Source organism: Musca vetustissima, unplaced genomic scaffold (assembly GCF_032173495.1).
Source record: "Musca vetustissima isolate MV318-11 ecotype Yass unplaced genomic scaffold, APGP_CSIRO_Mvet_v1 utg188799, whole genome shotgun sequence".
NCBI classification, from domain to species: Eukaryota; Metazoa; Arthropoda; class Insecta; order Diptera; family Muscidae; genus Musca; species Musca vetustissima.
This window is the reverse complement of record NW_026873255.1, coordinates 1-14,377: the sequence shown is the minus strand read 5'-3', so window position 1 is coordinate 14,377 and position 14,377 is coordinate 1. Positions and strand designations below refer to the sequence as shown.

The 14,377-nt window shown below is 34.9% G+C and overlaps 1 protein-coding gene across 1 annotated transcript; it reads left to right on the top strand.

Annotated features, from left to right (window-relative positions):
- Positions 1-810: 810 nt before the first annotated feature.
- Positions 811-1,708, top strand: LOC133323694 (uncharacterized; the record flags this gene model as incomplete). The annotated part of the gene is made up of 1 exon (XM_061532616.1): positions 811-1,708. A coding segment is annotated over one exon (860 nt), but the record flags the coding sequence as incomplete, so codon positions are not given.
- Positions 1,709-14,377: the final 12,669 nt, after the last annotated feature.

Here is a 14,377-nt window from a genome sequence, read left to right as displayed (position 1 = left end):
GCGTGGATTTTTCTTAAGAAAGCCAATAGGCGTGGATTTTAGAAAGAAATTTCTTAAAGCCAATAGGCGTAAAGAGGCGTGGATTTTTAAAGAATATTTTTTTAAGGCGTGGATTTTTTAAAGAGGCGTGGATTTTTTAAAGAATATTTTTTCAAGGACTACTACAAGGCGTGGATTTTTTAAAGAGGCGTGGATTTTATAAAGAAATTTCTTAAGACCAATAGGCGTGGATTTTTCTTAAGACCAATAGGCGTGGATTTTATAAAGAAATTTCTTAAGACCAATAGGCGTGGATTTTTCTTAAGACCAATAGGCGTGGATTTTTTAAGCCATAAAGAGGCGTGGATTTTTCTTAAATAATTTTCAAAAGCCATAAAGAGGCGTGGATTTTTCTTAAATAATTTTCAAAAGCCATAAAGAGGCGTGGATTTTTCTTAAATAATTTTCAAGGGCTGTAAGGAGGCGTGGTTTTTTCTTAAATAATTGTCCAGGGCTGTAAGCAGGCGTGGTTTTTCTTAAATAATTTTCAAGAGCTGTAAGGGGGCGTGGTTTTTTCTTAAATAATTTTCAAGAGCTGTAAGGAGGCGTGGTTTTTTCTTAAATAATTTTCAAGGGCTATAAGGAGGCGTAGATGTTTTCTTTAATATTTTTCACAAAATTTTTGTAAGAATTAAATTCCCAGAGGGACATATTTTCAGTTTAAATTATCCATTAGTGGACTAAAAATATAAGTGGCAACCCTCATCTATCAAATACAATATTACCCCAGAATTACTTCATCAATTATTCCCTTCTAATTATTTTTTTCAGATCCCCACCATTTATCACAGCTCTCGCAACTTTCGGCAATTGGTGCAGCTCACAGTACAACCAGCCCAGAAGGTTCACCCACCACCACCTCGGCTGGCCTAGCACATCATTCACTAACCACCTCCCCGCCTTTGACCACAACAACCAGTGATAATGATAATAACATCGATGCCGGATTTGAAAGTGATAGTATATCGGTGACAGGATCACCAAGAAAATCGTCCTCAATACACGAGGATGATGAACAGAGGAGTACTTCACCACCGTTGAATCAAAGCGGTGGCGGCAATGGTGGAGCATTCACCTCGCTAATACAACGTAATCCAGCCTTAAGGAAAACAGAATTATTTTCAGGGTTTGCATCGAATTTTACACCGCCACATGCCTTCAATCCGGCATTGGCGGCCCAGTTGTTTTTACAAAATCCCCTGCTGCCACAGCCGAGTCAATGGTTGTACACGCAGCTGTATGGGAATTATAATGAATTTCCATGGTTTCGAAGTAATGCTCCCACACAGGCCCAGTCAATTTTAAATAGTGGAGTGGAAGCGGCAGCTGCTTCAACGACCGCAACGCCTACAACCAATTTACCAGGAAATGCAGAAGCTGCACATGGTGTCAATTTAATAAAACGTTGTGTCACTCTCGTCTCACATAGTGGTTCGGAAATGCCGGATCAAGCGAAATCGCTTAATAGTAGTAGTACTCCACCTCCGGTTACATCTAGTCAAAGATCTCCATCGCCTGTGGAAACAATCGATTTAGATGATGTCAGCAATACATCTCGATCGGCCAGCAGTTCATATGGACCCATACGTTGCCGTACTCCGAAAGCTTCGGATGTTTGGCGACCCTACTAGCAACTGCGCAAAGCCATTGGCCAGGCTTTGGGTTTGAGTTTCGGCGGCGATGAGGCGACCACAGAAGATGAAATCAAAACTACACCGGAGAATGAAATAAATTTATTGTAAAAATAAAGAGAGAAAGAACGAACGAAAGAGAAAAAATATTGTTGTGAAGAGAAACTGAATGAATTCCATATCTTAATTTATATATAAAAAATAATAATAATAAAACAAATTATAGTAAATTTATAAAAATTATATATAATTCCATTAGTTTCATTTAAGAAGTTGTATAGGGTATTCATTTTTTGTAATTATTTCATAACAATACATATACAAATGAATATATACGAAGAAAATAATTATATATTAAAATCCACATATCGAATTTAAACCAAAAAAATAAATTTCTAAAATAATATATATTGAAAATACAATTATTAATTATAATTTTTTCATAACTTATACAAATAATTTGTATTCATTAAAATCAAAATATTAAAAAAAACTCTGATGCATATTAATGAAATATATACGAAAAATTTAGTTGTACGTAATTATTTTTAGGTATTTATTAATAAAAATTAATTTTGAATAAAATTATCATTAAATTTTTTAATAGATTCTAAGATACATTGAAATTTGTGCATTATCACAAATTAATATATGAATTAAAATAATTAATAATACTCATATATTTGTATATATTTAAAATTTATATATAGGTTATATGTAATTAGTATGGTAGCTATACAACATGAATGTTAACTCATAAATTCTGTTAACAAGTCAAAAGTAAAATAAAAAACAGTTATAATGTTTAAATAAAAAAAAAAATATTTAAAGTTTAATATTTTACAAATATTTATTAATTTTTATGAGACTAAAATTGTGAGGAAACTCATTTCGTCTGTACATTGGTTAGTCCCTTTGAGAAGAATGATGTTTAAACAAGTAAAATCTATGTTAAGTTCGCACTTTTTATACCCTCCACCATGAGGATGACAATCAAAATATCTAAAAATAATGGGGACTCCTAGGAGAAAACCAGTAAGGAAAGTTCAAAAGTCGGTCGGGGCCGTCTATATGATATCCTTCACCACTTTCGGTACATACAAGAGATACTCATACGTACAATATCCTTTAGACAGAATAGACATGACATTGTTGGAGGACCATTGAAATTAAATTAAATTATCAACGTGAAGATATTTGATAGACATTGGAACTAAATAAAAACAACCCATACACATACTAACCTGTAGTAACTTCAATACGGAATGCTGTCTCAATTGGAGAACATTGGCTGTATATTGCTCCATTCACATACAATCAGATGAATATATATATATACAGTGAGTGTAATAAGTATTTTGCCTCAATACAAATTTGACAAAATTTCATACTAAAGACGTAAAATGAATTATGTATGATGGAATATGTTAGTGGACATATTTAGATCGTATTTCTGTAAGAATCACTGCGAAAAACCTATGGTCTCGAAGATATCGGCCGAAATATATTACAACCCAAAAATGTTTATCACAAAAAAGTATTTTGTTTTTTATTATTATTTTAGAAAAAATTGTTACATAGAACACGTTTCGTCTTTTTATAGTTACAATTGCGGGTTACCACATACTATAAGTGATTTGGCAACGATTCCAATAAACCACGGCATTTTTTCGTGGGTATTTTTTCACATTTACATTCAATACATTCTCCATCAGTATTTCATTTAATAGTTGGTATTTTCTCGTCCTAATTTTAAGATGGGAGTATTAAACATAGTCATTGCGGCTTCAAAACATCCCAAATACGTTAAGAATAATAAAAAGGAGGTTTTACAAAATATATCGCGATGACAGGACCTTAAAAAACACAAATTTGCGTACATCAATCAGTACTCTGTGCAAAATTTTGTCCCAATCGGACCAATATTGGGAGTGTTGTGCACCATTTACAAAAAATCGAACGAAACTATATATGGGAGCTATATCTAAATCTGAACCGGTTTCAACAAAACTTGGCATATATCAATCTGGTCCTAATTCAGTTCTCTGTGCAAAATTGTGTCTCAATCGGACAAATATTGCACAATTTAAATAAAATCGGACGAATCTATATATGGGAGCTATATTTAAATCTGAACCGATTTCCACACAATTTCACATACAACAATTAGGAATTAGGTCCTGACTCAGTACTCAGTACGCTGTGCAAAATTTTGTTTCAATCGGAAAAATATTGGGATTTTGGTGCATCGTTTACATAAAATCGGACGAAACTATATATGGGAGCTATAACCAAATCTGCACCGATTTTCTCCAATAGGGTTCGTCCTTGGTCCAAATAAGTGAACTGTGCCAAATTTCACCCAAATCGGATCATAAATGTTACTTGTACTTTGTTCACAAAAATTCATGTACGGACGGACATGCATAAATCGACATAGAAAGTGATTCTATGTATATTCTCAAAAGGAACTATGGGTCTATCTCGATTCCTTTTGCCTGTAACAAAGACATAATACATGATGAAGGGTATACAAATGATATGACCTTCAACATACCGAAAACTACGCAAGAAAAATATGATAGAAATTCTCAAAATATTTATTGGGGGAAAAACAAATCCATTATAATTTTTATATCAACTATAGGACTTTATTTAACATGCTTTGGAATGTCCGATTTTGGTCAAAAATGCATCGTTTTGTTGCATGATTTGTTGCCATTCCTGCTCTCTATTTGCAAAAAAACTCTAGTAGTCGATTTTCACAATCCTCCCTAGATACCAATTTTTTTTATCATTAAAGAAATTTTGCAGTGCAAGAAAAAAATTATAATTGCCAAATCCGGACTGTATGGAGGATACATTGAAACTTCCCAGCCAAGCTCCCGAAGTTTCTGGCGAGTCACTGTAGATGCATGTGTCATCTACTGTTCTGTTGGCCAATTGTTTCTGGTCTGGTGAATTGCTATCTTCAAACGGTCCAGTTGTTGAAAGTAGAGATCAAAATTAAGCGTTTGGTCATATGGAAGCAATTCATAATAAATAATCCGCTTGTTTCTGGCCAGTCACTGTATATGGATGTGATCTAGCGTTGTCCTGGTGGAACACGACACCTTCGCAGAAGGAAATTCGATCCATGGATTTCTTTTTCCCCCAACCTAATATCTAATAGTAGGGCTATCGTAATATAGGGCTATAATAAAACGCAGATCAGTATTGATATTTATACCCTTCACCACACTGTGGTACAGGGTATTATGTCTTTGTGCATATGCTTGTAACAGGCAAAAATAATCGAGATAGACCCATGGTTCCTTTTGAGAATATGCATAGAATCACTTTCTAAGTCGATTTATGCATGTCCGTCCGTCCGTCTGTCTGACTGTCCATGTTAAATTGTAAACAAAGTACAGGTCGCATTTATGATCCGAATTGGATGAAATTTGGCATAGGTCACTTATTCGGCCCAAGGACGAACCCTATTGAAATTGGGAAAAATCGGTTCAGATTTAGATATAGCTCCCATATATATATATATATATATATATATATAACCGATTTAATGTAAACGGTCCCTATATATCTTTCAATTTGCACGAAATTTGGTACAGGCTAATCATTTAGGCCTATAATGATGTCTGCCAAGTTTCATGAAAATCGGTCCTGATTTAGATATATCTTCCATATATAGTTTCGTCCGATTTCATGTAAATGGTGCCCCAAAGTCCCTATATATCTTTTGATTTGCACGAAATTTGGTACAGCCTAATCATTTAGGCCTAGAATGATGTCTGCCAAGTTTCGTGAAAATAGGTCAAGATTTACATATAGCTCCCATATATAGTTTCGTCCGATTTCATGTAAATGGTGCACCAAAGTCCCTATATATCCTTCGATTTGCACGAAATTTGGCACAACGTACTGAATTGAGCCTAGAGTGATGTCTGCCAAGTTTCGAGAAAATCAGTCCAGATTTCTATATAGCTCCCACATATAGTTTCGTCCGATTTCATGTAAATGTTGCACCAAAGTCCCTATATATCATTCGTTTTGCACAAAATTTGGCATAACGTACTGAATTGAGCCTAGAGTGATGCCTGCGTTGTTTCGTGAAAATCGGTCCAGATTTAGATATAGCTCCCGTTTATTATAGATTGATTTTAAGTAATTGACGCACCAAGAACCAATAGGAACAAAACGTTCTGAAATTACTATAACCTAACCTTGTGACATGTTTGTTTGAAATCGCTTAATATTTGAATAGAGCTTCCATATATATTTTCGCCCGATTTCAAGTAAATTGGGCATCAAACTCCTCATGTTAGTCAGTTTGACATCAAATTTTGCACAACGTACAAAATTGAGCATAGAATTATGTAGTTGCGTTTTCTACATACATAGTACAGACATAGCCCAACGGATGACCCATTTATATTTGTTTGAAGTCGATTTACATACTTTATGGATAGATCTACGTAGATTCACATTTAGATAAATATCACATATTTTATTTCATCCAATTTCATGCTAATAGTCCTGTTTAATATACCCATAGTGGTGAAGGGTATCATATAGTCGGGCCCGTCCGACTTTACTACTTTCCTTACTGGTTTTGGTAGTGAGATTTGACAGCCAATGAGAATATAAAATACGCAATTACAGCCAATTCGGTTGGAAAAAACGTGCCCATAATCCTCAAAATTAATAATTTTCTGTTCACATATGTGCTACACAATGAGAACCCAAAATACCAAATTACAGTCGTGTGTCCAATATCCTCAATATCAAGAATATTAGGGGGTAAAATCACGAATATTTTTGGTGCGGATATGTGCCATTCAATGAAAACCCAATATGCCAAATTACAGCCAATTCGGTTGGAAAACGTTTCCAAAATCCCCAAAATACTGAATATTGGAGGGTAGCGTTATGTGGGGGCTACCCTGAAAAGTGGTCCAATAATAATAGTTTTTTTTTTGTACGAATATGTGCTACACAATGAGAACCCAAACTACCAAATTACAGCCACTTCGAATGGAAAACGTGTCCAGAGTCCCCAAAATATCGTATATTGGGGGGTACCGTTATATGGGATCTACCCTGAAAAATGGGTGAATAATTATAATTTTTGGTGCGGATATGTTTTATTCAATGATAACATAAACTATCAAATTACAGCCAATTCGGTTGGAAAACGTGTCCAAAAATCCACAAAATACCAAATGTTTGGGGGTGTCCATAATCCCTAAAATACCGAATATTGGGGGTACGGTTGTGTGGGGGCTATCTTGAAACTTTATTCAATATTAATAATTTTTGGTACGGAATGGGGAATATAATGAGAACAAAAATACCATACTAAAGCCAATTCGGTTGGAAACCGCTCCAAAATCCCCAAAACACCGATTATTGGGGTGCACCGTTATATTGGGACTACGTCAAAACCGATATATCTCTTTTGCAGTATCAAACATCCAAGGAGTACTAGAAATGCCTGTGTACAATTTCAGAGCTCTATCTTACATATTACGATCTCTGCCCTGATTTCAACAGACGTAGAGACGGACACTCAAAAATCGACATAGAATTCAGATCAAGAATATATATACTTTATGGGATCTCCGGTGAATATTTCGAGGTGTTGCAAACGGAATAACAAATTAAATGGACACTACACCTTACATGGGGGACTATATCAAAACATGAATCTTTATTGATAATTTTCAGCCACCAAAATCCTGGCATGGAAAATTACAGCCCATTATCTTGGATAATGTGCCTCAAACCTTCAAAATACCGAATATTGTACCCTAATATTTTATTTATACTAAAACTTCGACCAATATACCACATTTACAATAGCAAACATCCTAGGAATAATATCAATGTCAGGGCAAAATCTCTATCGTGCTTTCTACAGACAGACGAACTTGATTTAATCTGCATAGATTTATATTCTGATCAAAATATGTAGAGGGAATACAAATGGATAGCCATAACATTGTTAGCTCTGGAAAAAATAGAGAATATCATTGAGAATTATCCCTTAAAAATCCCTGATGATTATGATTTCAAAATCGACAAACGTGGCTCTGACCATTCCTGAAGAAATTTTCTTTACAAATCAAACAATTCACGAATAATGTTTATTCTTTCTTAAAAATGTCCTCTGAGAATTAAAAGAATGCGGTCCTGTAGCTATATAAAATTTTTTCTTTGTCTATATTTCATATGAAACGAACCGAATATCCAAATTTGTTTAAACTCAACATGTTGCAATATTTTCTCTCTGTATATCAAGTCCGAAATCGAATACTGTATATCCAAGATGGGACCATCGGTCCATCCTTCTGGAGCCAAGGTCCACTGCTAATACTTCCCCTAAACCTAGCAGAGCTATTATGAAAATATGCATAACCAGTATTTATCCCCAATAAATTTCTGGTCAAAATATACCGAACATTTTTTTTAGTTTAAAATTAAACCCTACTTCTCTTATAGTATTTGTATTGGGTACTAGACAAAACACCAAGAAAAGTCTTTTAATTTAAGAAAATATCCATGTCTCTGGTGGCAACCTGATCTTGATTGACTTATTATCAAACGACAGACCATAGAAATTGCACACAAAAATGTTACCCACACCAACGATATAATTATAATGTCACTGGCCAATAATACCAGACGCTATATGTCTCTTACGGCAGGGATTTTTTCCAATAGCAATAACAACAACAGCATAGTTGTTTGTCATAATAGAAGGTAGTTGATAAAAGACGACGTAGAAAAGCAGTAGAAGTATCAGCAGCTGTTTATAAACCAGCCATGTAAGAGCCAATTAAATAATCACCATTCCACACAATTCCGTACAATGCCACACTCCAAGTAGTAGACCCCAAACCGATGACTAACCGCACCGCACCGCACTACATCGCACCATCAAATATAAAATAAGATGAAGGTGTCTTTGACGCCATAATGAATATTTTCTATGCTGATGATGCCCGCCCGGTGTTTAGCCAGTCAGTCATAGTACCGAAAATCTTTAATATCCTGTTCAGGGATACTTTTGATGTACATGCATACACACAAACATACAGAAAAATGAAGGTATGTTTTGTGAGGTTGGCAGACAGTGTGACAACTTCAACGAAAATATGAAACAAAATTAAAAAAATTATCTTTTTTCGATGGAAGTATAGGCGTGGGATTTTTATACCCACACAACTATGTTGTCAGGGTATTATAGCTTTGTGCAGCCCCAAAAGTTTGTAACGCCTCGAAATATTGGTCCTAGACCCAGCTTAACGTATACCGATCTCGACTAGCTGAGTCGATCTAGACATGTGTCCGTCCGAATGCCCATTATAATTTGTAAACACGATACAGGCCACAGTTATGGACCAATTTTTACGAAATTTTGCATGTAGGATGGGTTCTGGCCAATGAAGACCCCTATTGTTTTCGATAAAGATCGGTTAATATTTAGGGGGTGAAATGGACTAAAAACTGAATTTTTTGTCGGATTTTCTGATCGCTCCAGAGGCCGCAATTATGACCCGAACATCGCTAAATTTGAAACCAGTAAGGAAAGTAGTAAAGTCGGACGGGGCCGACTATATGATACCCTTCACCACTTTCGGTATATCCAAAAGATGAAACCTAAAAGACGTCGAATTTTTAAAGGACCAAAGACAAAATTATGAAAATTTATTATAAGCATATATATATATATATTTTAACCGATTTCAACTAAACTTGCCACACGTTATGTTATAGTAACTTCAGTACGTAGAGCAAAATTTTTTGCTGGTAGAACCCACCATGGTAAAGCATTTAAAACCAACTTCTAAGTTATTCTAACTCCAGTACGTTGTGAAAAGTTTGTGTCAATATTGTGTAAAATCGCACGACACCATTTACATTAAATCGGACGAACATATATATGGGAGCTATATCTACGTCTGGGCCGATTTTCTGAAAACTTAACATACATCATTCTAGATTTAATTCATTACGCTATGCCAAATTTCATACAAATCGAATGATATATAGGGACTTTGGCACACCATTTACATTAAATCGGACGAAAAAAATATATCGGAGCTATATTTAAATCTGGACCGATTTTCACGAAACTTAACACACACCATTCTAGACATACTTTAGTACGCTGTGCAAATTTCGTGCAAATCGAATGATATATAGGGACTTTGATGCACCATTTACATAAAATCGGACGAAAATATATATGGGAGCTATATCTAAATCTAGACCGATTTTCAGGAAACTTCACACACATCATTCTAGAACTAATTCATTACGCCATGCCACATTTCCTGCAAATCGGAATATATCTAGGGACTTTGGTACACCATTTACATTAAATCGGACGAACATATATATGGGAGCTATATCTAAATCTGGACCAATTTTCAGCAAACTTAACACACATCATTCTAGAGCTAATTCTGTACTGGGTTGTACTGAATATTAGTAATATTCGGAAAGTATGTCAATCACGAAATATTGTCCAGGCTCGGAATAAAAATCCGTAGAATGTTAGAGTTCCGTGGTAGTTGTGTAGGGTATCATATTGTCCGCCTCGTCCGACTATATTGCTCCGCTCACTGGTTTTATTATTCATCTTCTTTTTTTTGTCCCACTGTCTATAATCGGACCACAACGACAGTACAAATATCAGCAATCTCGTTAACTTGGTGACAGACAAAAGGCGTTGTCACAGACACCAGATACAACCCCCCACCCCTCTTACCTTACCCACCACCACCAACAAAATTTAACAAAAGAGATCTTTTCTACTCAAACTTCAAGGATTTTTTCAAAAATGAAATTTGTCTGTTAAATTTGAGCTCATTATTTAAAAAGGCGAAAAGAAGGATATGTTCACAAAAGATACCAAGGACCGAAAGGACAACAACAAAGGAAAGAAACAAAAAACGAGCAAATGTAACTGAGGTGACATTTTCGAAATTTTCTTCAAAGTAATGTAAATTTAAATTAAATTAAACAATGTATTCACGTACATGTGTATGAAATACCCAGTTGTACAAAAAATATCAATTGTCTGCTATTATATAGTTATATAGCTAGTTACTTGGTGATCTAGTTACTTCATACCCCAAAAAGGAACACAAAATAGACTGTTGGATTTTTTTGTCAATTGAAAAAGCTGTTTACACACATCATACCAATTCAGTAGTTACTGGTAATGCAATGGGTAATGAATCGACTATCGAAATGACTGTATACTGGTAACGCAGGCAGGGGACAATTGACTTCCCCAATGACATACACATGTTAAATTCACCAGTCTAGGGCATGAAGTGGTAACTAGTGGTACTTACAGGTAATTAGTAAAATATCTAGTTCATCACCAGTTACTCGAACTACTGGGTACATATGGCCCCACACACACACATTTACCCTTTGTTACCAAATTTTACTTGGTATTGGTATTCTGACATTGGACACAGCTGTCTTTGTGTTACAACTCATAAGTCAACTTAATTTGATATCATTTGTTTGCGTATTTTCAACGCTACATAAATTTTTATATGTCCACCAAAAACAAGTGGCACAACAACCAACAAAAACACACATACACACACACACATACATATGTTATTGAGCACACTCATTTGGTATATCTTACGAATAGCTTAGCTTACAATAACATATCACATGCTATTTAACAAAGGATAAGCGGGTATCAGTGCTAGGTAATATTTACACATATATATGTGTGTGTATTTGATGGTGTGTGCAATTTAGTACTTGGATACTATGTGGCATTGTTATATAATGCATTATACATTTAACCCTTTTTCGAATGGGTGGTTATTCTTCTTTTTGGGCGGATTCATAACAAAACAACACCAGCATAGCTCTAGCTTCCAAGGACTTTAATTAAGAAAATTATTTTAATTGCATGTCATTCTGAAATGGGATTATAATGATTATTTTTTTGATAAGGATAAGTTGTTGTGTCATAGATTTTGCTTGGACCAAAAATGGAAGACACTTCTTTTTTTTTGGCGAGAAATATTCTCAAAAGTGAAAGTTAAATTGATTGTGATGTAATTATAATAATTAACAAATTAAAATATTTTTTAGAAATAAAAAAAATATTTTTTATCGAAAATATAAATTATTCTTAATATGTTTTTTATAGAAATATAGTTGTTCATTTTTTAAATATTTTTTTTTTTAATGGAAATATAAGGGTGATTTTTTAATATTTTTTCAATGGAAATGTACTCGTATGCGTGAATTTTAATCATTTTCGATGGAATAAAGACCCCTATTGTTTTAGGTAAAGATCGGTTAATATTTGGGGGATGAAATGGACCAAATATTTAATTTTGTCGGTTTTTCTGGTCGCTCCAGAGGCCGCAATTATGGCCCATGGAGAAGGGGATCGGGCCAAAGAATAAGCATGCCTGTTTTGATAAAGATCGGTCAATATTTAGCGGGTCAAATGTACACTAACTTTTATGTGAAAAATTACAAAATTTTTATTCTATGGCGTATATATTTACCACTGAAGGACATAGACCCGAAAAGTTGATAGTATATCCACGAGGAGTGGTTGACCTTTAAATTGATACCAACTATATTGTCGCAGGTACTCAAATGCGGGAGTTACACTTACATATTTACAGGTGCTTACGTATTAATATATTATTTAGTAACCCATTACCACACTGTAGGCGGAAACATAGCGCTGATCGCTTTGAAATTTTTCATGAGGTTCGGGTTTTAGTCAGATAATAATTTTGGAATGAAGTGGACCTAAAACTTATTGTTTTTTGTATGTTTATACCCTTCACCACACTGTGGTACAGGGTATTATGTCTTTGTGCATATGTTTGTAACAGGCAAAAATAATCGAGATAGACCCATGGTTCCTTTTGATAATATGCATAGAATCACTTTCTAAGTCGATTTATGCATGTCCGTCCGTCCGTCCGTCTGTCCATGTTAAATTGTAAACAAAGTACAGGTCGCATTTATGATCCGAATTGGATGAAATTTGGCATAGGTCACTTATTCGGCCCAAGGACGAACCCTATAGAAATTGGGAAAAATCGGTTCAGATTTAGATATAGCTCCCATATATATTTTCGTACAATTTAATGTAAACGGTCCCTACATATCTTTCGATTTGCACGAAATTTGGTGCAGCCTAATCATTTAGGTCTAGAATGATGTCTGCCAACTTTCGAGAAAATAGGTCCAGATTTAGATATAGCTCCCATATATAGTTTCGTCCGATTTCATGTAAATGGTGCACCAAAGTCCCTATATATCTTTCGATTTGCACGAAATTTGGCATAACGTACTGAATTGAGCCTAGAATGATGTCTGCTAACTTTCGAGAAAATCGGTCCAAATTTAGATATAGCTCCCATATATAGTTTCGTCCGATTTCATGTAAATTGTGCCCCAAAGTCCCTATATGTCTTTCGATTTGCACGAAATTTGGCATAACGTACTGAATTGAACCTAGAATGATGTCTGCCAACTTTCGAGAAAATCGGTCCAAATTTAGATATAGCTCCCATATATAGTTTCGTCCGATTTCATGTAAATGGTGCCCCGAAGTCCCTATATATCTTTCGATTTGCACGAAATTTGCATAACGTACTGAATTGAACCTCGAATGATGTCTGCCAAGTTTGATGAAAATCGGTCCAGATTTAGATATAGCTTCCATATATATTTTTGTCCGATTTCATGTAAATGGTGCACCAAAGTCCCTATATATCCTTCGATATGCACGAAATTTGGGATAACGTACTTAATTGAGCCTAGAATGATGTCTGCCAAGTTTCGAGAAAGTCGGTCCAGATTTTAGATATAGCTCCCATATATAGTTTCGTCCGATTTCATGTAAATGGTGTCCCAAAGTCCCTAAATATCCTTCGATTTGCACGAAATGTGGGATAACGTACTTAATTGAGCCTAGAATGATGTCTGCCAAGTTTCATATAGTTGCGTTTTTTAGAAGTACAGACATAGGCCAACGGACGACCTATTTATATTTGTTTGAAGTCGATTTACATACTTTATGGATAGATCTAGGTAGATTCACATTTAGATAAATATCACATATTTTATTTCATCCAATTTCATGCTAATGGTCCTGTTTAATATACCCATAGTGGTGAAGGGTATCATATAGTCGGCCCCGTCCGACTTTACTACTTTCCTTACTGGTTTTTTTTCTGGTCAATCTATAGGCCAGAATTATAAGCCGAACATCACAACCCACCGTGAAGGGAATATGGACAAGTAGTTAGAAGGACTGCACTGCATATTAGTAATATTCGAAAAAAATGCAATGTAGGATGGATTCTGGCCAATGAAGATCCCTAATGTTTTTGGTAAAGATCGGTTAATATTTAGGGGATGAAATTTTTGTCTGAGTTTCTGGTCGCTCCAGAGGTCGCAGTTATGATCCAATCATCACGAATTTTTACATGGATCGGGCCAAAGAATTAGCATGCCTGTTTTGATAAAGATCGCTCAATATTTAACGGGTCAAATGGACCCTGACTTTTATGTGAAAAATTACAAAATTTGTATTCTATAGCGTATATATTTACCCCTGAATGGTGTAGACCCAAGAAGTTTACGGTATATCGAAGAGGAGTGGTTGACCTTTAAATTGATACCAAATT